The sequence below is a fragment of the Nipponia nippon genome, unplaced genomic scaffold (assembly GCF_047370975.1).
Source record: "Nipponia nippon isolate SJK-2023a ecotype South Korea unplaced genomic scaffold, ASM4737097v1 scaffold_11, whole genome shotgun sequence".
Lineage (NCBI taxonomy): Eukaryota > Metazoa > Chordata > Aves > Pelecaniformes > Threskiornithidae > Nipponia > Nipponia nippon.
The window spans coordinates 25,449,506-25,472,003 of NW_028262302.1; the positions used below are offsets into that span (position 1 = coordinate 25,449,506).

Here is a 22,498-nt window from a genome sequence, read left to right on the forward strand (position 1 = left end):
TTCTAGGATGCTTTATATACTTAATTCGTATATTTTGTAATCAAAATCTGTATCTAAAATGGCAGTGTTTATGCATACATAATAGATTCAGTGCTCTGACCTCACCAAAATGCTGAACATAGGCGGGAGAGAGAAAGGCCTGAAACGGGCTTTCTTCCGCTACCCTCAAACCTAGTTACATCGCCTGTAGCAATAGCAGAATTATTTTCTTTCTAACCTTTAGGAGACCTCATAAGAAGAGGCTTCAAATACATCATTTGTCACTGAGACAGTTTAAGTGATTATGGTTTGAAATATGGCTTTTCACACCACAGTTTTGCTTCCGATTTTTTAAACTTTAAAACGCAAAGGTTCCACAGTCCAGTTCAAGGTTTTGCAGTTTCCAAAACTAAACTTTAGTCTCTACGAAAAAGGACAGAACTTTATCTGCCTCGTCCTAAATTAGGTCTAGCTTTTTGCACTAATACGCCATGTATTATTAAATATGCTTGTTAATTAGGTGCCTGTGAAGCTATAACTTAACATTATTATAGTTTTGCACTCTACAACAAAATTAGACATTTTAAGCATTTATTCATAGGTAGGTAAGGAACTGGTTCTTTAAGCAAAAATCGCTATAAATTTATAAATACAAATAGTGCTTATGTTTTCTTCATTCATGCTTGAACAGATTACAAACTGAATACAATGAAGTTACGTTTAAGCACCCCACATAGACAAGAGGGATAAAAGAAAAGTTTGCTGGTATATACTATACTTAGTTCCAAGACACTATAAGTTACTTTTTCACTGTTCAGTGTTCCCTAACTCTGCATTAGTTTTAAGGCTATATATACAAATATGTATATTTCAAAGTTAGGGAGAGACAAATATAGCAAAATGCATTGTACTACATTTTCCTATCAAAAAGTAATTATACACCACGTTTTGATTCTGTTTAACTGCAGTAAATGTTACAATCTACTTGTTTTACTGATTTTCCTTTTGGGGAGTCTGCCTCCTAAATGAGTAAACTACATATTAAACACAATATTCTCAACCAAAAAGACAATACAAGGTGCACAAAACAGCAGTTTTGCAAACACGACTGACTTGAAAACTTAATTTTTGTATGCTCAATGGGAGAAAGCTAAGCTTAAATCAAATTAGTTTATTATTTTATAAAATTTTAAATTAGAATTTTAAACAACGAACAGTTAAATAGTCAACATGCTATATCTCAAATCACAAGTACTGTTTAACCACTAGTCTCTCATTCTAAGTAAGTGGGTCAATTAAAAACACACACCATAAAATGTTAAAGATTGTCAGGCTTTGACAAACGTATTTTTATCAAACAGTAGGCAAATTCAAAACCAATGCACATCTTCAGTGGGGAGAAAAAAAAAAAAAAGAACACCAAAAAGCCTGAAAAAACCCACACTTGTAAAAAAACAGGGTAACAGATTAATCCCACATCATCCTCTAGCATATGGCTATGTCTTGGGCAATAATCAAAATCCTTCCCATTTTAAAAATGGGCTACCAATTAATAAAAATATTCTTCCACAAGTAAAATATCATTTACAATGGCACTGACATTTTAAAAGGCAGGAAAAAAGGAAATTACACATTTATGGATAAACTTCTTGTTTGTTAAATCAAGCTTTATTGATAAAATGGAATTCAAAGTATTTTACTTGGAACAGCAGCAGACCCAGCCAATCAGGATTGTAAAAATGCTGCAGACTCCTACTGTATGTAGAAAGCTGCCTGTTCGATTAGTAGTTTCAGGTAAGGGTTAATGAAAAAGAGGTGCAAAGAATCAAGGCATTCTAATCCCAAGGTTCGTATGCGTATGAACATGACACTATTAATAGGGCATGATTTAACTCCTGCTGAAGTCAAAATCAGAACTCCCTTTAACTCAATGTGAGAGCAGGAGTGCGTCCAAGAAAACGATATACGTTTGTTGAAGAATGTGCACGACTTAAGTTATTTTTCCATTGCCAAGCAAATTCACACACTGTAATTTCTGGTAAGTTGCCCACAAGTTCAGCTTTCGAATAAAACAAAAAGTTATCTTTACAGTTTTGTGCACCTCTTGAGCACCTAGCTGGCTAGGCTGCTGCTCCTTGCAATCCAAAACCACAACATGAATTTAAAGGGATATATATTGTTGCAACACACAAGCCAAACATTTCTTCTAACCTTTATAGTGATTTAAAGCAGTTCATAATTAAATATGAGCATTTTGTACAAAGACAATTGCACTTTACAAAAACAAAATCATACAACATAAATTGCTGGAGTCTGATTTACAACATGAATTACGGTTTGAAATCACGTTTACAGAAGTCTGTTTTACAAAAAAGATCAGTTCCTGGGCCAGATGTCGTACTGCTGTAGTCACTCTCGCCAACACATCGTATTCCCTTCTTTAATGAAGATTGAGGATGGATGTTAAGAAGGGTCACTGAGGTTGGGCTGCACTTTCATTTGAAGGATGAAACGTGAACTCCACAGCTAGATGAGCAGTTTTACCACATATCATCAGTTGAGGCAGAATCCTTAAAGAAAAAAGAAGGAACCCTTTAAAGTCTGGAGTGCCCATAGTTACAGCAGTTTCTGGATAATCCAGGCTGAAAAGGGTAAAGACTTAAATCATTTTAGGAGTCCGTTTTCTCTCCCCTTTCAGAAACAGCATTCAAGTAGCTGCTAAAAACCACATATGCTTAATTAACGAAGCATTAGTACCAAGACATTTTGAAATTTGACCCAGTGTTTTATAACAGCCTTATTACCAATCCTCAAAATAATATCCTAGGAATGTTACTCAAAAGCATTCCCAGAGTAGTTAGAAGTAATACAAAATGGATACACTTACTACACAGGTACATTAAAAGATCAGAACATGCCTCATGCCATTTGTTATCATCATTACCATCAGTGTTTTCAGCCCTCCCTCACTGCATAAGAAGATACAGTCATCAACTAACACCCTGTTATAATTCAGATCAATTTTAACACTTACAATTTAAGGTTAGAGAAGTGTAGTTTGGGCAACTGCAGGAAACCCTAATTTTGGATGGTAATAAAACCGCAAGGAGAAAAAAAAAAGTATATTAGAAAAAAATTGGAAGCAGAGTCATGCCGTGCTCTAAGTCATAACCGTATGGCCACACTACATGGCATTACCACCATGCATCCAATACCTGAGTATCCCTAAAATTTGGTCCATTTAGGCTCAGAGGCGACAGTGGCTTTTGTGCAACTACTACACCCCTGAAAAACGTTTAACTGATTCCTGCTATCAGTTAAAAAAAAAATCCTAGTACCAATCGAATATTTAATTCTAGTAAGGGTTTTTTAACCCATTTACCTTTGTATCATGTCTGCTTCCTTTTCCCTTGCTTAGACTGCTCTATATTCAGCTTTCTCTGCCTCATCCGTTCGGTACATAGGTTAACACCACGACTAACAAGTGGGACTACAGCTCGGTAGCTGAAGCAACAGCTAAGTCAGTAGCACAGGCATCAGAGCAAACTGCTTCTGTACAGCAATCTTTGTTTTTTTCAGCATTACCTGCTACCTTCCCCTAAGTAATCAAGGGCCACGATGAGCTTTAACAGCAGCGTATGCTGGTGCTTCCACAGCTATACTTCCCTATCATTACTAAGACTGCAGGAGGTAGAAATATTACTCCTCTTTAGAAGCACTGCCTGATTCCTTCAAGAGAGAAGAGGCTAATTAAGTCTCTAGCAATGCCACATATGACAATTTCTTAGCACTAAAGTTCTGCACCCTTCATTCAAACTTGCAGACAGAATTCATTACAAACCATAACGAAGAACAGTTGGCACGGAGGTGTAGTAAAAAAAAAAAAAACCACATCACTAAAATTACCCTTTGCAAAAGTACCACCTCCGTTTTTTTCTAAGACCAGAAGTAGCAAAGGAGAGCAATTATATGAAAGACCAAAATGGTTGTGTTTGTTTCAAGTGCAAGGATGAAGAATAAAAGCAGTAGTGAGTAAAAACGCAGGAGCTGCATGCCAACTATTCAGTATGCAAATTCCTGTATCCAAGTTGCCAGCATCATCACAAAACAGAGACATTTGTGTACTGTACATTTGTAGAACAGTAGCATGCTACAGAATGTATTTTAAAGGTAAAGCATCCTCTTTCAGCCACTATTTAGGAATTTTTATGCTAAAGATATAATGAGAACTGCCAAGTAAGCTAGCACCCAGTTGTAAAGCCAACACACAATTCTTTGTCTGGATGCATTTCACTTCTGTCACACCTAAGCACCGAAGTAATTGTTGCTAATAGGTAAACGATCAATTTAACTACTTCATGAAGTATGGGCACGTTTGGTGACAGAATGTTGTTTCCAGTGATCTACCTGCAATTGCGATCACTGTTTGCATTTTACGGTTTGGGGGTTTCTTCCCCCCCACTGACAGTGGATTCATGTCACTCTGATCACTGACATACAAGAACCTAACCTGTATGCTTGCTGTAAGATGCTGTATGCTTAAGAATAAACGTGCCTATGCAGTCCATTTGGAAAATTTATATATCCTTGAAGCTGATAGTTACAAATCTGTTTAACCTACAAGTATAGCCTTTTTCTTCTTGATATGTGGGGAAAAATGTCTCCCAGAAGAAGGAAAAAAAATATACATGACTCTTTGCACCATCTGGCAGGGAAGCACTTGGAAACCCGGGCAGGATTCAAATAATGAAATTCCAGAGGACAAACTAATCAACCATACCGGAGTTTTGAGACTATGATCAGCAGAAAGCAGCAGAAAACAATGACAAAACATAGTCCAAAGAATACAACATTGCCATTGCTTCTTTGGAGGAAGGGGTCTTTTAACAAGAACTAGCAATATGTTTCTTTACAAAACAGCTAAAATAACGGGGGTGGAGAGGGAGATAGCGTAAGAGAAAGGATACTTACAGTATCATCATTCCTGTACGGGTTCAGTCTGTTATAAACAGCTTCAATCACACTCCGTCTAGAGCAAAAAAAAAAAAAAAGTTTTAAGGTTGTAGTTTTTTTCTTTTTAAAGTCAAATTCCCTAAGTACAAATTTAATTTAAAATGCAAACTTTAGAAAATTTTAAATTCACAGAAGCAAGTTTACTGCAAGTTAGCACTAAGTGTCATTAAACATTGAACACAGCTACTGCACCCTTTAAAACCTTTAGGTGCAAGAAAACCCAGGCTGAATACCCCTCAGAGTTCAGCAGGAGAAGAGCAGAATCTGACATTTGGATGAGGCTGGACGCTGCTTGGTGCTACGTCTCGACTTTGAAAAAGGGCATCAGAAAACTCGATGGACGCCGAATGCCCTGGTCATTTCTGTGTCTGATGAACACTGCAGTACTACTTCATGTATTGTGGCACTTTCATAGGGGAGCAGTGTTTTTTTTTTTATTTTCTGGATGCACAAAAATTGCATTCTGAAGTACATTTTTGGTCGTGTTACATTCTGAAATGTACTTTCCATGTGCAAACCCGGAAAAATTATTTCTGAAGCAATACTCTTTTACAATAATACGTCCAATACTCTCCTGCAACTTTTCTCAGAAAAATTTAAACTGCAAATAGTGGTTCTACATATTGTATCTTCAGACTGAGAAGAATTTTGTCTGGTAAAAAATATTAAAAAATTCAAGCATCTTGACAGTTTCCTCCTTTAAAAAAAACTTGCTTGGCATATGTAGATAGCTTGTAATTAACTTTTGCCTCTGGGATTCTCAGCTTTCCTAATATTGACAGAACTACTGATAGGAAATATATTGCTAAAATATTAATAGAAAAATTGCAAACAACATGTAAATGAGCAACATGGGGGGGTGTTTTGGCTTTTTGTTGTTGAGTTTTGGTGGGGGTTTTTTGTGTTTTTTTTTTTTTGTTATATTCTCTTGAAAACTGATACTCAAAAAACCCAATGTGAGGCTGAAGGAAGAGGAAGCTTTTGTCTTACCCAGCATACAAGGAAACAACTTTGGAGGGGGAACAGGAAGGAAGAGGGCAGTAAAAGACAGGAATTATAGATTGGACTTTAAAAGCAACTTTCTTCCAGATCCCCTTCTGCAGAACCAAGTATGACGAAGTAGCAGACTACAACCGCGATACAAAACAAACTTCAAAGAACAGCCTTTTAACTGCTCATGAATGCATGCAGAGCAATCGCAAAGGAGTGCATTAGAAGAAAAAAAGCAGATGATAGGCTTTATAATCATCCCATAACACTGAAGTCAGGAACTACCATGCAGCAGTACAAACATCATAGTGAATCTAGTGAATGATTATAGGGCGCGCAAGAAGAGGCTGAATTTAAAGCAATAAAAACAAGCAGTTACACACAAATACATTGCACATATGAACTGGAAAGTTTCCCTTATCTTTCAAGAAACAGGTATCTTTGATTCCTATGTTTCCCTTATCTTTCAAGAAACAGGTATCTTTGATTCCTATGTTTCTTGAAAAGCATTATCTTCCTTCCAAATTGGCAGCAGTGCTTTGAGTTATGCTAACATCCAATTAAATCCATACTTCAATCAATCCCTATTCAAACTAAGATCACTAAGACACAAAATCCCAGGGAAGTCGGTCACTTCAGCACTTCCTCACAACCATGATGCTAGTTAGCCAAGGGAGATTGAGAAAAATCAATTTGTATGACGTATTTCATGAGTAACTGACTCATCAATACTTCAAGACTACAGCAACACATCCTAAATAGATGCTGCTATTACATATAAAATTGCCATCTCTTCTTTTCTTAGTCAAAAGCTCATATGAGAACAATTTTGTTTTGTAGAAGTCATCTTTACAGTTCAGTTATCGTTTATTCAACTACATACCTAGAGTCTTCATGTTTTGGTGTAACAATACAAAAATCATACTCCAAAGGGTTAAAAAATATAGTCTGTACCATATGTGCCCAATCCATTTTAACACAGCACAAGTTTATGATCAATCTTTTGAACCAAAAAGCACTTGGTTTGGTGTGCAAATGAGCAAAGCACATTGCTTCCTTAAAGACTGAACAGCAATTTGAGAAGCCAGAGAGCATCGACACTGAACTCTTCAAGGACAAAGCCAGCCTATATACAGCTGTAAATTTAACTTCCCACTTTTCTGATAGACTTCTATTTAGTTTTCAGGTTTGTCACAAGCAGAGAGCTACAAAAGCAAACTTTTAAGCAATTACAACATTGCTTTAGCTACAGACAAAAAAAGAAAGCTGCCAAGCAAAACATCATATGCATATCACTTCTTGTTGAAGTGTAGAACTACATAACCAAGTAACTACTAAAGCCAGTGCATTGTTTTTGCATCTTCAACGTAACCTCCCACCCAGAAACCCCAGTTAATTCCAAAACACAGACACACTCAGGCCACCCTTAAAAAACACACAGTCCTTCCCAAAACTACAGTTTGGCATTTAATTTTAGTAGTGATTCACAGTTAACTCTGTTCTTATGCTTGTCCTTTTCATTCAGAACAACTGAGTAATAAAAATTGGAGAACAGATCATCACCTTTTGTCCTGTACCCTTCTTCCCTCCCCCCACTTTTAAGAGTGGCCTTACAGTTAAGTTTCAATTTAAATCAAAAACCACATTGACACTGATGTGAACTCACTTGCTTGCCAATTCACCCCCTGGCGGGAGGTTTGGGATGCTCTCAGTTGCTAACGTACGCATCACGTGGACTAAGTCTGGGACTCCTTCACCCTGCTTCTTTATGATCTCTGGGAATCAGAAGTACTTTTTTTGTAAGTGCATTCCAAATTTAACTTAAAAAGATTGAAACACTCAGTTTTATAAAAAGGCAGCTTAACTTGTGTTAACATATTAAAAAAAAAAAGATGACAGACCATATTCAACATGGTAATTGTTAACTTTGGTTCCGTAAGAAAAAGAACCTGTAACAGATGTGACAAAGACATACTGCTAACTTAACATGCACATTGGTTTTGAAAACACACTGCTACCTAATAAAAGTGGGAAAAATTCTTTAATGGCTTTCCTGCTATACATTAGATACATTAGATATAATAGAAGATGTAATATCTTCCCAACAAAATGCCCTGGGCACGAGGCAGATATTAACATCAGCTTTTTCACTGCAACAGAAGATAAAAGATTATCACCATCATAGAAGGCATAATATTTTCAAGAAACAAAAGGTTAGACATATTAAAAATAACTCCCATGGCTGTATGGATATTAGCCAATACTTGTACCTCACTGCATTACAGCAACATGCAAATTTCAAGAACTATTACATACAAATTAAAGGCCAGGGACATCATATTTAAGAGAGTTCCATCCTCAACTCACTCAGAGGATATGTGAATATTGGGCAGTTATTTAAAGCTCATCCACTCCAGCTTCTGGGTGAAGAGAATCTGTACTGTAGCCACAGTCATGTTTGCTAAGAAATTAATTCTTTAACTTTATTCTTAGGCCTGTTTTATTTTTTTCCAAGTCGTAAACACACAATTTTATTTGAACTCAAGAGATTTCAGACCATACCACCCCTGAAGGTTGCTCTTTAAATAGGGATTTTATGAAATTTAAAGAACAAGCACATTTTTTAAAATGCATCTCATCAGTTTCTCTGTAAACACGAGCTCTTAGAAATTATGAGACACATGAATTATTAAGACTTGGCGCTGTTGATCTTCAAGTGAATACTGCAGCACACATACAATAATGCGTACATATGTGCATATATATTTATACATGCATGTATGTACACGCAGACTATTCTTCATGTAATAAAGCATTTATACAGCTTGAAGAGTAGTTGGAATTCATCAGTACCACTTTTGAAAAAACACTCTAGCATTCAGTTTTTGCCCTAAATGGCAATTCCAGAAGAGCATACCAAGGTTCCATTTTATAATTTAATTAGCAAAATAAGGCACATTAGAAGCTTTGAAAACCAACATGTATCCAGTCTTTTTTAGTTAAAAAATTAAAAACAACTGTAAATTAATTTTTGTGCACGTAATAGTTTTTCAGGGCTGTGTGTGTTTACAAAAAGCATCAGCTCTATTTTGCAGTCAGGCTGTGTAAATTATTTGCAAGATACAGTGGAAACACTGTCTAGCCCTCAACCAGTGTCAAACTCTGCAACACAAAGCTTTAAGCTGTTTACTTTGAAACCTACATTTTAAATACATAACACCACACACCATAGACACCTCAAAAACTCGCCATTTCCTCAAAACCTATAGCCAAAATTCATTTTACCATCTAGTATTTAGTAAATAAATAATCTAACACTCTTAAATCTGAATAAGAAGCAAAGATCTCAGATTTGGTTTGCCAAGTTCCTTTATTGTGCAATTTTGAACATCTAGTATATTCTACATTGTGCTAGTGCTAGAGTTCTGCTGTACAAAAATATGGAATTTATAGTTTACCTATACTACACAGTTTCACAACCTGTAACTGCAGTACATTTAACATACAGTCTCCACTAAATGAATACATTTGTATTTTGATAAAACTATAGATACAGACTGAATGAACACTGAAGACACAACAAATGGAGTCGGTCTGCTAGCTGCGTTTAATTTATTGGCATTATCTTCTTTCAATACAACTTACAACCCTCCCCCCAACCTTTAATTTACTTTTAAACCTTCTACACATTTTCATGGCATCAAGTACTGGAAAAATGTACTTACACCCCTAAAATAAAGGATTCAAAACATATCTGCTTTTTCATATTCTGAATGGGAATTCCATACAAAGTTTACGAAAAAGCCAGAGCTTTGATTTTATGAAAATATGGGAAGGAACACATAACAGCTAACTTAAAATTATCTCTATATAGGTATAAATATTGCAAGGATTATCTATTATGGAATGTGTTTATGTAAAAAACTGAGAACAGAAAAAAAAAAGGACAAGTTTCTTTTTAGAGTCAACACATCAATAACACATATTAGTGCAAATAATAGCAACACATTTTGGAATGACTGATTACTTCTACCATGAAGTTCACATGATATTTTAGGAGTAACACTGATTTATTGCAAGTAACGGCACAAAGATGCTTCTCCACACTTGCTGCTTCTTCCATTATTATTTATTGTAGCTATGAATCTGGACCACAAACACATCAAAATTAGTAAAAGGAGAGTCTTAGGTGGCATGGTAAGTAGAAAACTTTCTACGTTTTTTTAGAATCTGAATTGTCTCTCCTTACTCAAGATGACCGTCAGTACTAAGCCCTATTCAGTCTTAAAATTTGCACTACTTCTTAACAGTATGAAGATATATTCTGGGGTGAGGGAATAAAAGTACAACCAGAAAAAAAAATGCACATTAGTAGGCATCAAGTCTCATTACTTGTTGGACTGCACTGAGTACTGAAGTGCATAAAAATACATACTATGCATTTTCACCAAGTTTCTATTTTAATGGATTTTAACTTTAAATTGACATTACAGATTAGCAAGATCATTCTAAAAGTACTCTGTAAATTTTCTAGTTCCTTCAGCTTAAGATTAGGCTTTTAAAGTTAAGCACTGCAATTCTTAAAGTATCCTAGGATAAACAGCAAGCTTATTCACTGTAGTGTTGAAAGTTTCAGACGCTGTCGCAGTCCTACCTTACTAGCCAATACTGCATTATCCATTTACACCAGGAAACAATTCAATTGCACAAGAATTAAGTTGAACTTAAAGTTAATCGACTCCTGTTCTTGAAGTTCGGTTTCAGTTCAGCCTCTCAACTTCCCTCATGAGTAAGACCTAAAAGGCCAAATTCTGTACACAGGTGATACAAACCACTGCTGGGTTGAATAGTGTTTACTACATATTCATTAATTTAAATATCTTTGTGCAAAAGTAGACAAAAGATTGAGGACAAGTCTAAAAAAGAAGCAAAGACCCTTGAGGGGAAGTACAATGCATTTCCTCAAGTTGTTCAGACATTATCCCATTAAATTAGTATTAAAGTGCTTTATAACTACATACAGAATCCTTCTGCCTCTATGCAAGTATCACACTTCACTCTTTCCTGAAATTTTGTAATTGTATAAATGCAAAGTACCAGCAGCCAAATTCATTGTATGTACCATAATCACATGCAGTTCCAGTGTTTAAGTTCTTCATTTACAAAATGAAGTGTCCGTACAAAAATGTCAGCTTTCCTCATCCTAATATTCCTGGGGTACAATGAGGCCAGCTGAAGATGCAGCCTTAACTTGAACGTATTTTCATATTCTAGGTCATGGGTTTGTCTGAACTCAGACAAAATATCTAAGATAGGAAGGTAATACTTGCCCAGATTAGGAGAGCTAGCATGCTGTAAATTTATGTGTGAATTTACAGCATACTTGTTCTTCACCAATTCTGTGAGTGGGCATACATAGTAAGCTCTTCAAATGCCTGGTGCAAAACTGCTCACTGCTTTGAAATGGAGAAAGCCATCTGACACTTAACTCATGCAGTGTTACCATGCACTTGGATACTCCTGCTCCGCCGTCAAAAAGATTCACACTATTGCTTACTGTGCACCAACTTCTCCTATTAGGCAAGTGTTAGATTAAAACACAGAAATGTCTGTCTGGACATTTGTTCAGGGGCAGAACAGATGTAGTTTGGCAAGACCTTGCAAATGAGGCCTTTGAAAACGGTGATACTTTCTGAAGGAGCACCTACACAGGTAGTAAGCGCTTTAAAACTGCACACTCGTTTGTCTGAACCCAGAATTCCCATGTAGACAAGTTCTCTGTGAAATTTCTGAAGCTGCACTGTGTTATCTTCATGTGACTTAAGGAGGAAAAAAAGTGCACAATATATTCCTCTAACTTACTAATCACTGATACCATAGCTGTGAAGAACTCTGCATATCGTGCCCTGTGTGCTATTAAGGATTCTTGGAGTATACACACATAATTAGACTTGTAACATATAGGTCTAGAGGAGTCCACTTCAAAAATAGATTTAACCTATGCAAATAACGCATACAGCGTGTCTTATGTTTCAGAAACAAAACTCCAAGCTGTGGTCATTTTTAAATACCAAAAGGCACTATAAATCCAGTTTTAATGAAAAATCTTTTAAATCAAATTGATTTCAAATATAATTTTTAGTTAGGTGACTCAAAATGCCTAAGACTTGCAGTTTCAGTTTAAAGTTTAAAAACTCCCGAAATACAAATTTAAAGCAAAATTTTGAAATTATTATCAGAGTAAGATGAGCTCCCAGCTTTTGTTCATCATGAATGCTTAAAGATTAGCTTTAATAAATTTCTGACGTACTTTCAAATAAGTAAATATGTTAGCAGGTGCCTTAAAGAAGACAGTAATTAAGCTGTAACCCTACCATAATTGGATAATAAAATATTATGGCTAATTTGTACATAACAATACAGAAAAATGGCACTCAAATTACCATCTTCAGACACTTTGCAAGATATTCTGATTGTTTCATTTAGCTTCATATAACAAGAACCAGGATTTACTGGTCAGAAGTTTGTGCTGTCAACAAACTCATGAAGAACACTGAGCACAAATGAATTATTTCTCTGCCATCCTGAATAATTTTCAGGGCTATAGGCTACTGCACTTCCATAGCAGAATTTTTTCAGGACATACAGCAGGACTATGAGTGCCTTTTTCAGAGATGTGCACTAGATGGCCAATGGCACTTGAAGGTCTATTAAAAAGCCTGTATGTGTTAAAAGTTTAGTTGTTTGGAAGGGGAAGGGGGCCAGGGGGTCTGTTTAGAAACAAAGTTACTTATTTTTTTTTAAATGATCCACCTTCTACTCTGCTTTCCAGGTACTTGTCCAACTCTGCCTCTCTTTTCACCGCCTCTGGCGATACCTTTGGTGCGTTCGGAAAACAGATCAATATCACACTCATGTTGTCTCGACTTCCCTGGTGGAAAAGAAAAAATGGTTTGAGAATGTATACACACCAGGCTAAATATACATCAAAGCATTTTACACACGAAAACTAAGAAATATTGTGGTATTAGAATACAACTTTTACTACTATGGATTAACATTATCATTAGCCTTAATTTCTCCCCACCCCCTCAGAGAATTCCAGAAGTCTGCCCCTTCCTTCAGTACAACTTTTAAGTCACTTTGTTCTTTCTTTTTTTATGGTCTGCAGACTACAGAACCAATTACAGACAGCCCATTGTCTTTTGAAAACTGACATTACTAATGAGTGATATGTAATTACAAAGTTGTTTTCCATCTTATTTTAAGTACTATCCAATCATTTTGGGAAAACAGCTGAATATTAGATGGGTAAAGATAAATATTACTGCTTAAAAGCACTAGGTAGAGAGGTGCTGAATTCAGACAGTGCTTCCACATAAAATCACAGCTATTAGTTCCCCCCCCCCCCTTCTTTTTAAAACAAGAAAAGTTGCAAGTGATAGAATCTGCTAAAAGACCAGCTGGAAGGGGCCCAGGCCTTTACAAAAGCATTCTTTGAAATGGAAACATTTAAAACTCCAACTAAACAGAACACTAATACTTGAATATGTTAAAATACAAACACATTCTGATTATGAAAAGCAACTGTTTAGTTTACTTTCAATAACCCTGTGCTCTGGTCTACAAACATGCATCCACATGCTTAACTTTTAACACCAATTAAATCCACTGAAGTCAGCAAGATCAAGAACAAGCCAGTGTTTAAAACAAGAGTATATGGGCGTATGGGGAGGTGCTGACGGTTGGCTACTGTAAAGCTTACAACATCCACAAGCCACCATTCCTTCCCTGGTACTTGTTTTCAGGATTACCAGGCAAAATTTTTAAACAAAAATACATGCATTATCAATCTGCAAAAGTGTTGGAAAGCAATTACATTTTTCCAAAACGGAAACAATGACCTTGTTAGCCATGTGGCAAGAGCAGAGATGCTGTCTTGTCTCTTAGTACCAAAAATGTTGGCTTTTTTACATTATGACTTATAGCTTGCCTTTGGAAAATAAAGTGTCATGCTATGAAATTCAATACTTCAAATCTCTTCTGTAACTGCACCATCCTGCAACTTACTGATACAAAGTAGAAGTTATTGTAGACAAGATTACACAGATTTATTAAACAAAGCAGTCCCATCTTCTTCTACTTGAGCTAGTTTAAGACTTGTACCACACAACACTGAATAAGAAATACAGTAATTAAACCAGAATAAGAACTAACTTAGGAAGTCAGACCTTCATATAAGCAAGAAGAAATTTTAAACTGCAAGATATGAAGTCAATGTTCATTCATTCTGCATTTATCTTGGTGTAATCATGACAGTAATGTTACTCCTATATGCTCAAGAAAGGAGGGGAAGATTAGGAAGGGGAAGAATATTCACTACCCTGAATAAGTCTTAAGAGTGAAGGTTTTGTGAAGTACGTTGTGAAACAGAAAGGGGCAGTTATTATCCTTGGCCCATAAACTGCCATCAGCTTCTAGTTTCCCAGTGATCACAACGTATCTGTACATGATTTTAAACTCTTCATTAACCGAAACCACCCAGAAGGCCATACTGTTTCTGTTGTGTGTTCATTCTCCCCCATCACCATTTTTGCAGGAATCACAGTAATTACTGTCAAAGTCACATTAACATAAACCACTGGCTACTTATAGACTGGAATCAGAACTTATTCTTAACTTGTTCATAAACATCTTATAGTGAAAACACAGTAAACTTCTTCTCTCAAGTCTGGCTACCTTGTACAAGCAGGTGTCAACTATCTCATTGCAAACTTTCTCAAGGTCATCAGTGACTTCAAGTCTGGATCTTACAAAGTCACACAGCTCTTCATTTCCCATAACATCCCAGATCCCGTCGCAAGCCAGTATGATGAACTGATCATCTTCTTCTGATCTCTCAATTTCATAAACTTCAGGCTCGGGTGAGACTAGCTGTTCTGTAGGACCTTTCCCATGGACACATTTGTAATCAAAGTCCCCAAGTGCCCTTGAAACAGCAAGAGAGCCATTCACACGCTGAATCATTACAGAGCCACCTGCGTTCTGTATACGTTCTTTCTCCAGTGGATTACTTGGTTTGTGATCCTGTGTGAAGAAGTGGACCTTCCTGTTTCTACAAAGTAAACCTCTCGAGTCTCCACAGTTGATGAAGTATGTATGTTGGGGAGAAATCATGACACCCACAGCTGTTGACCCACTTCTGTCTGCACCATGTTTCTTCTCAGAGATGACTCTCATGTGTTCATCGATTTGCAGAAAACCTGTTCTGATGCCGCTCTTTACACTTTCCACAGACGGTGGCCCATCTGGCCCTTTAAAATCCTGGTTGCTCGTGATGTGATCTAATAAATGCTCACAGCAGTACTTGGCAACCTGTGATCCAGCGTGCCCATCGTATACAGCAAAAAATGACCACCCGTCAAGTCCGTTTGGCAAACCAATCACAGCCGTATGTGCATCCTCCATTTCAACTCGCCAGCCTTGCATACTACTCAGACCATAACGAAGCCCATTCCCTTGCCCCTGGGCATTATGCTTCTCCATCTTTGGCTTGTCTAAAAATGCTCCCATGATGACTTTCCTTCAGGTCTAAAAAGAAAAAAAGGATTATTAAAATATTTCTTAAACAACTCTTGTTTAAACATCCTATTGGAAACTATTAAATAATAGCCCAAATAATGTTAAGATGACAAAAATACACAGATAGAAAGCTGACTTTTCTGTGTGTCTCTCAAGTCAAATTTGCATTGCTTTAATTTAAACAAGGACACTGCTACTAGCTGAACTGCACTTTCCATATTTTTGTAAGTATTTTCAGCTGTTTTACTTGAACAACTTATACTCCACTATCATTCATGGTTCTGACAAAAGCCTCTAGTATAACTATGTATGAAATCAGTTTGAAAGAGGATTTGTTAACTGGCACACATCTGAATAGCTATGTTCCCTGTGATTACTGAGCCAATGAAAGACTTCAATGTTTCCAGGACAGTAGCATTCCCTAGATCCCTACCTGCTGGCCACAAAGTCCTGCTCACACTCTGCTTTTCCGATGGTGACGAGGAAATGAAAGCAAACTGATTAGGTTTTCTTTTGGGCGAGGAGGTTCAGGGCTTTTTGTTTGGTTAGGTTTGTTTGTTGTTGTGGTTTTTTTTTTGTTTTTTTTTTTAAAACAGATAAAGTGATCTGAATGATCAAGATGATGCCAGAGTCTGCATAAAGGAAGAGGCAACACTGGATAACTAGGAGCAGGACTCGGAAGGAACAGAGCAGCTGTCCCTTTAGGCAGCAGCAAGCCATTAGTTTGGCTCAGCCATCTTGCGAAAGCTCTTCCTTAGCTTTTCAGTTAAATTACGCAGCAAGCTTCTCAGATGTCTGTGCTGCAGATTTGCTTAAAACCGTAATGTATTCATGCTTCACTGAAAGACAACTGTCCCTGTCAAGTCTAAGGAAATCTGTTTGGAAATAAAATCACAAGTATTGTAAATTCACGCTTCCTTATTCAAGCCAGGCCAATATACTGCACACCCTATCCTCCTCTACCTCCTCTCACTGGGATGTGATGCAGCAAACATCCATGCTTAAGAGAATAAGAATTATATTTGCAGGCAGTGTAAACTGACTGGTTTATCTTCATGGTTTTCACACCCTAACCATCCAACCCACCCTTCTAATCCACATCAGTTTATTTGTGCATTCATTATTAAAAAAATCATACAAAATAGGTCACACATTTTACATACTTGCAAATTCTGCCCTGGGAAGCATCAAAGAGCGTGTGAATCACTGTTATACAATACAAGGTAATGGAACAAGACTACGAGCTTTTCTGTTTGAAGACAGTGGACAAAAATTAACTGTGAGAAGAGTCTCCGAAACAGATCTTACCTGATGCCCCAACTAAGCAGCTGCACTAGCAGAAAAGTTAGTACCCTAGGGGTTTTAGAAGGTTTTAACTTGTAGGTGGAATACATTTGATCAGTTTTCTAATTGATAACATCACTTTTTGATAACATGCTTTTATTGCAATACAGCTCCAGCTACAAGTGACACTATATATCCAAGAAAGCTTTTCACATTGTCTCTTCCAGCCACTATCAACCTTCCTAAAACATCTGTATGTGTCAGAATAAACAGTCAAGAAATGTTTATATTTGTTCTCACCACAACAGTGAGTCAAATGTGAGGCACAGGGACTGGATATACACTCTTCAGCTCACATGCTTTGTTAACGAAAACCACACATACTTCAGCTGTACGGAGAGAGATGTCAGCAGCAGCACACCTCTCCTTCCTCTCACCCCAACCCTGCTCTTAAGTTCTGTCTCTTCTCAAGCAAACGCAAAATATTGATGCCCACACAAACTGTAACTAGCCAACAAAATATAATATACACTGGTCTTGTATCCTAAGCACATGCATAAGGTTCACATTACTGCAGTTGCTAGGAAAAAAATAGGACTTACACTTTTTTGTCTTCACATGCAACTCTAGTGAAGTCAGAGTGATCGAAATAATTACAGAATGCTGCCATAAATCAAATGGGGAACTATTTTGCAGAATAATAGACTTTTTATTCATTCCATGATAGCAGCAGAGTTTAAACTAATGCCTAACACTTTCTTATTGTTGAAGAGATCATAAAACAGAATGCAGATATTCAATTATTTCACCTTAATTTAGAGCTGAAAAAAGCAGAAACTGCTCTGGAAAATGCCACATTTTTGTGAAGTATTTTACATTATTATTGTGTTTAAAACAAAACAGAAAAGCATTGAGAACAGGATACAGTTAAACTGACCACAAGCACTGTCAAATCTGGACAAAAAAAGGCAGTTTTCCTTCTAATCTCTCACATTACTAAGTACACGATATTCAGAGTTGTGCTTTGTAAGCTGTTTGTCCCTCGCAGTAGTTTGTCACGTAAACCACAATTAAAAATACATACAAGACAGGTCGTATGCAGTTCTAGCAACTCATACAGAACTGCTAGCACACTTCAAAAATTAACAAGTCCACTCTCCATTTAAAATCAAGTTGCCTTATCCCTCCCCAGAAGGTAAACTGAAAGCTGTTGCTATTCTAAATTAAGCCTTGTAGGTGAGATGTTGACACAATTCAAGGGTGCGAGCTACCCACCACAGATGCGAATACAACCAGACAGAAGGATAACCACAATGTGGTCACATAACTTCTACTTAGGAAATTATTCACAGCCCATAGCATAAAGTAGTCACCTTCTGAAAACGGCAATAACAGACTGTAGTTGCCTTCCTTGCAACACTCGAGCTAACCATACTTCCACCAGAATGTCAGTCCAAACCTGTAGGAGAGTAGGCCAGGTTTTCAAAATCCTCACTGTATCTGAACGGAAAGCATAGTTTACTTGTGGACAGGATGAATATGCCAAGCCTTTAGTTCTTCCAGAATTTCAATTCTTGTTCAGAAAAATTTAAGTTTAATATGACCAATCTGTGAATTCTTATGAATCAGAGGTTACTTGCTACTTCTCCCCCCACACCCTTATGAGTGGCTAAAACCTGAAGAATTTAAAGAGTCTTAGTTTAAAAAAAAAAAAAAAATTAGTTTTAAAAGGGACACACACACACATATATAAGACATAAGAAAGGGGTGGCTTCTTCCTACTACAAAAAAAATATCTTTTAGACCTCTTTTTGAGTCCACATCGAGGGAAACCTCTTTCACACATCAGTGTCTACCTAAATCACTAGTATGTTCTTCATTTTTTCATGCAGTGGTTTGTGCACTACACTGATTAAGTTGGCATGACACCTTTAGTTAAACAAATAACTCTGTATGCAAATCAGGTTAACCTATAGCAGTGCAAGCACCCAAGTTACAGCATGACTTTGTTATGTAATAACACTAAAGAGAGAAGCCAGACCCAGAACAGCCTGCACACATGACGTGCGATACAGCAACAGATTCTGAACTTGGTTTAACTTAGCCCTCTATTTCTTTAGTCATCTTCTTAAACAGGAGTCCTCACCTTAGGACCCTTATTCTCCAAGTAATTTTACTACCCTTCCCCTTGCCCTTTTTTACCCAGCCACACATTTCTGCAATCCCGTTAGAAAACTGCAGTCTCATAGCGGAAGACAGAACCAGTCCTCTGCTCTGGAAGCCTCGACTTTCAGGATGCTTGAACGATGCATTTAAGTACTAAAGGAGACAGACATTCTTCCTATTCCTATTAAAGCCAAAGTAAGAGAAAATGCACTTTAAACATGAAGTTTAGTGGCAAATGTATACCACCTTTTTTTTTTTTCTTAGAGAAGGACAATTCTGAACAGTACTATAGCAGCAGTACTCTGTAAAAAGATCAGAGGTGCAACATTTTCTTCAGAAATAACTCTAAAACATCCCCTGGCACTGCAACTGCCGCAATAATTAGTCAAGCAAACTTCAATTTTAACCTAAGATGATTCTTGGTTCACCATCTCTGTATCAGTGACTTCCATTAGTTTCTCCTAATAGAAAGAGCTATCTGCAGTCAAAGTCCCTGGGTTTTGGCTCTGAAGAACGGAGAGGCTTCTGAGCAAAACTAAAAGTGAAAAAGGACCCCTATGCATAAAAACAAATATGCAGGGGACGTACCTATGCATCTACAAGTACATCTAAACCATGACTTCTGAAATGCTGATTTTGTGGAGGTCAAACTGAAAGACAACTGCTATAGCAAGAGCATAAAAGACTCAAGTTGCAGTTTGCAGACAGAAAAGCGAGAATACTGTACAGGGCCTAGAAAAATCAACACAAGCAACAAGATCTTGGATAAAGCACAAGTGTGCCAAAATTCAAAGGACTGTAGCATTGGAAACAAAACTGAAATAATGAATGGAGCATGCCAAAGAGTCAGTAGCTAAACTCCTTGAAAATAGACACAACCGGAGAACAGAGTGGCAAAGAAAAGGAGGGTAATTAGTATACTGGACCATGGATACATATACCACAGATACATCACTGGAATGCATGAAATCTCTTTGCCCCTTCATTTGTCCCTCAAATTGTGCTATCCAGACAGCCCAACTGTAACACCTTCTGATACACACAAAAATAAATGTTACTGTTTTACTATTTGCTTATTCATTTGCTTGAAGGTTCAGATGAAGAGAAGTCTTAAATTGTTCACAAAGGACAGTTTTCCCAAGGAATCCTGACAAGAATTTGATCATCTTGTCCAAGAAAACCAACCACCCCCACTGAAACTTGTACTTTAACAATATGTAATTTAATAAACCTTTTTAAACAATGTTCGACTTGTATTCCTTCCACTAGGATAAGCTGCTTATATGAACCACACTGGAGTCACAGGCACTTGTTCAAACCAAGCTGAGAAATGTCTCCATACTCCAATTTCCTGGAACAATTTCCAAGTGACATTACGCCCTGTGTGTTGTAATGAGCACCATAAAGAAAGATTACCACCTTTACTTGAACTACAGGACACAGAGCAAGTCACCAAATTATACAGACGGCTACTAAACAGACAAAGGGCATTTGGTCACTTCAATCTGATCCGTGGTACTTCTCCCCCTGCCTTAAGCAGGCTGGATGCAGTAACCAGTCAGCACGTAATTGTGCACACGTGGAAATGTTTTCAGCAGTTAGTTCCTGTTGAATGAAAAACTGACAGTACCTACTGGATGCCCCAAATCAATTCATGTTAACAAACAACATGTCAAAGATCATCCCAGGGATTGGAAGAATGACTAAAATAAAACAGGACATGCAAATGAGGAGACATAATGACACCACAGTCATGAGCTGAATGAAGTCATGAAAAAGCTCTTGCCAATGAAACTATTTAAAAACTATTGGAGGCTGTATGATTGAGTTCTGGCACTCATGGTTCAACATCAATAAAGTACTGAAAATTACAGTTGATGTTTCTGAATGTGTACTTTCAGACACAGGAATACATGGCCAACTAGGAGATGTGAATTGTCTATGAAAAAGAAGTGGCAGAAAAAAAAAAACAAAAAACCAAAAACAAAACAGAAATAGGGCTATTTTAATAAACATGGACTAACACACAATTTCCCCACCAGAATACTTGCTTCTTGGAGATGAAACTCTAGTCTGTGTTACACTTCAGTAAGACAACTGCAGATAGAAGAACATAAGAAGAAACTACCCATAGGAGTAAAAAAGTTCGTAATAACGTTAACAATTTGTTGTTTCAGAACAGATGTAGGAGCTATGGCATGTGGCAGACAAAGAGAACAGGAAAAGGTAGACAGCTGGAAACAGTAGTTCAAAGAAAGTAAAGAGAAATATCAAAGCTCTCCGAAACAGGCCTTCAGACAGGCAAGAATGGATGCAAGCGAGACAGGGGAAAAAAAAAACAACCCAAAGGTAAGCAAGCTAATGACTCTGTGTGTACAAAGGAAAGTATGAATTGTTTCAACCTCTCCCCACTTACCCTCCCTCTCTCCCTGTGATTAATAAGCAACAGTGATTACAATTACAACTTCATACCACAGCAGAAACCACTAAATCACTGCACCTCCGATACAGATGCCTATGAGCTCTGGCCTCTTGAGAGCTGGTCCACAGGCACTGCCATTTCACTGAGCTAGGCTGTTTTGTGAGTTGTTTTGTTTTCTAAACATAACTTCTCTTCTGCTTAAAATCCCTTCTCCTTCCTAGGAGCTGACAGCCTTTCTGAATGCCCACCCGTACTAAGCAGCAAGTGTTTTATCCCACTTGTTTTCCTATGTCAATTTATTTTTCATGCATGTGTACGGCGGGGTAGGCAGGATTTAGGAGAGGATTGCTAAAGCCTCCAAAAGTCTTCTGGAACACAGAAGGTAACCATTTCTAAGTTAACACCCTCCCTCCAACAACATGTTTCAGCTTCTTAAAACATCTTTTTCTGCTCCTACCTACCTTTTCTGTAGACAACTAAACCTGTTCCAAGGTTAAACTAGGAGCTGCTATTCTCGATATGAAGGTACACTGGCTGAGGTTCAAACTCTCTCCAAAGGAGATGTATGTAATCTGATTTTTGAAAAACAAAGCCCTGGACATTGAAAAAGAGAATTCATCTCTCTAACAAATTGTTCCTGCAGAAATCTGAAAGACGATTATGTAGTTTCAAGATTTCTTTATGGAGTTGGTTTCATTGTGCTCTATAGCCAGTTACTAAAGAAAATAATTTCTTTCCAGAATCACTAGGACCACCTTCTGGGAACAGAAAAATTACTACACTGATTTTGAGAGGAGATACAACTTGCATCCACAAGTACCAGTCACTGATCAGGATCAAAACATGACTGGCACCCTCAGAACACAATTAAGGTAATATTTCTTGGCCCAGACAGAATTCTTGCTTCTTTCTAAATATGTCTACTACAAATTAGAGGTGGGAAAGCGTAAGAAAAAAACCCCAAACACTAAACAGCAGTATCAAAGTATGAGCAGCCCAATCACTATGAAAAACTGTGTAGACAACCAAAATGGCATTAACAAGTACTATGAAAATCAATTA

At 37.2% G+C, this 22,498-nt stretch overlaps 1 protein-coding gene across 3 annotated transcripts in view; it reads right to left on the reverse strand.

Moving 5' to 3' along the window:
* Window positions 1-553: 553 nt before the first annotated feature.
* Window positions 554-22,498, reverse strand: part of PPM1A (protein phosphatase, Mg2+/Mn2+ dependent 1A) — a 29,654-nt gene continuing 7,709 nt past the window's right edge. The window contains exons 2-6 of one of the 3 annotated variants that reach the window (XM_087747982.1): window positions 14,722-15,573; window positions 12,796-12,913; window positions 7,649-7,757; window positions 4,951-5,008; window positions 554-2,549 (exon numbers count right to left, since the gene is read on the reverse strand). In XM_087747982.1, the coding sequence (XP_087604108.1) occupies window positions 2,520-2,549; window positions 4,951-5,008; window positions 7,649-7,757; window positions 12,796-12,913; window positions 14,722-15,555 (1,149 nt within the window). In that variant the 5' untranslated portion in view covers window positions 15,556-15,573 and the 3' untranslated portion in view covers window positions 554-2,519. Of the gene's footprint in view, window positions 2,550-4,884; window positions 5,009-7,648; window positions 7,758-12,795; window positions 12,914-14,721; window positions 15,574-22,498 lie in introns of those variants that run through there. The other 2 variants (XM_087747983.1, XM_087747981.1) reach the window with 2 other exon arrangements.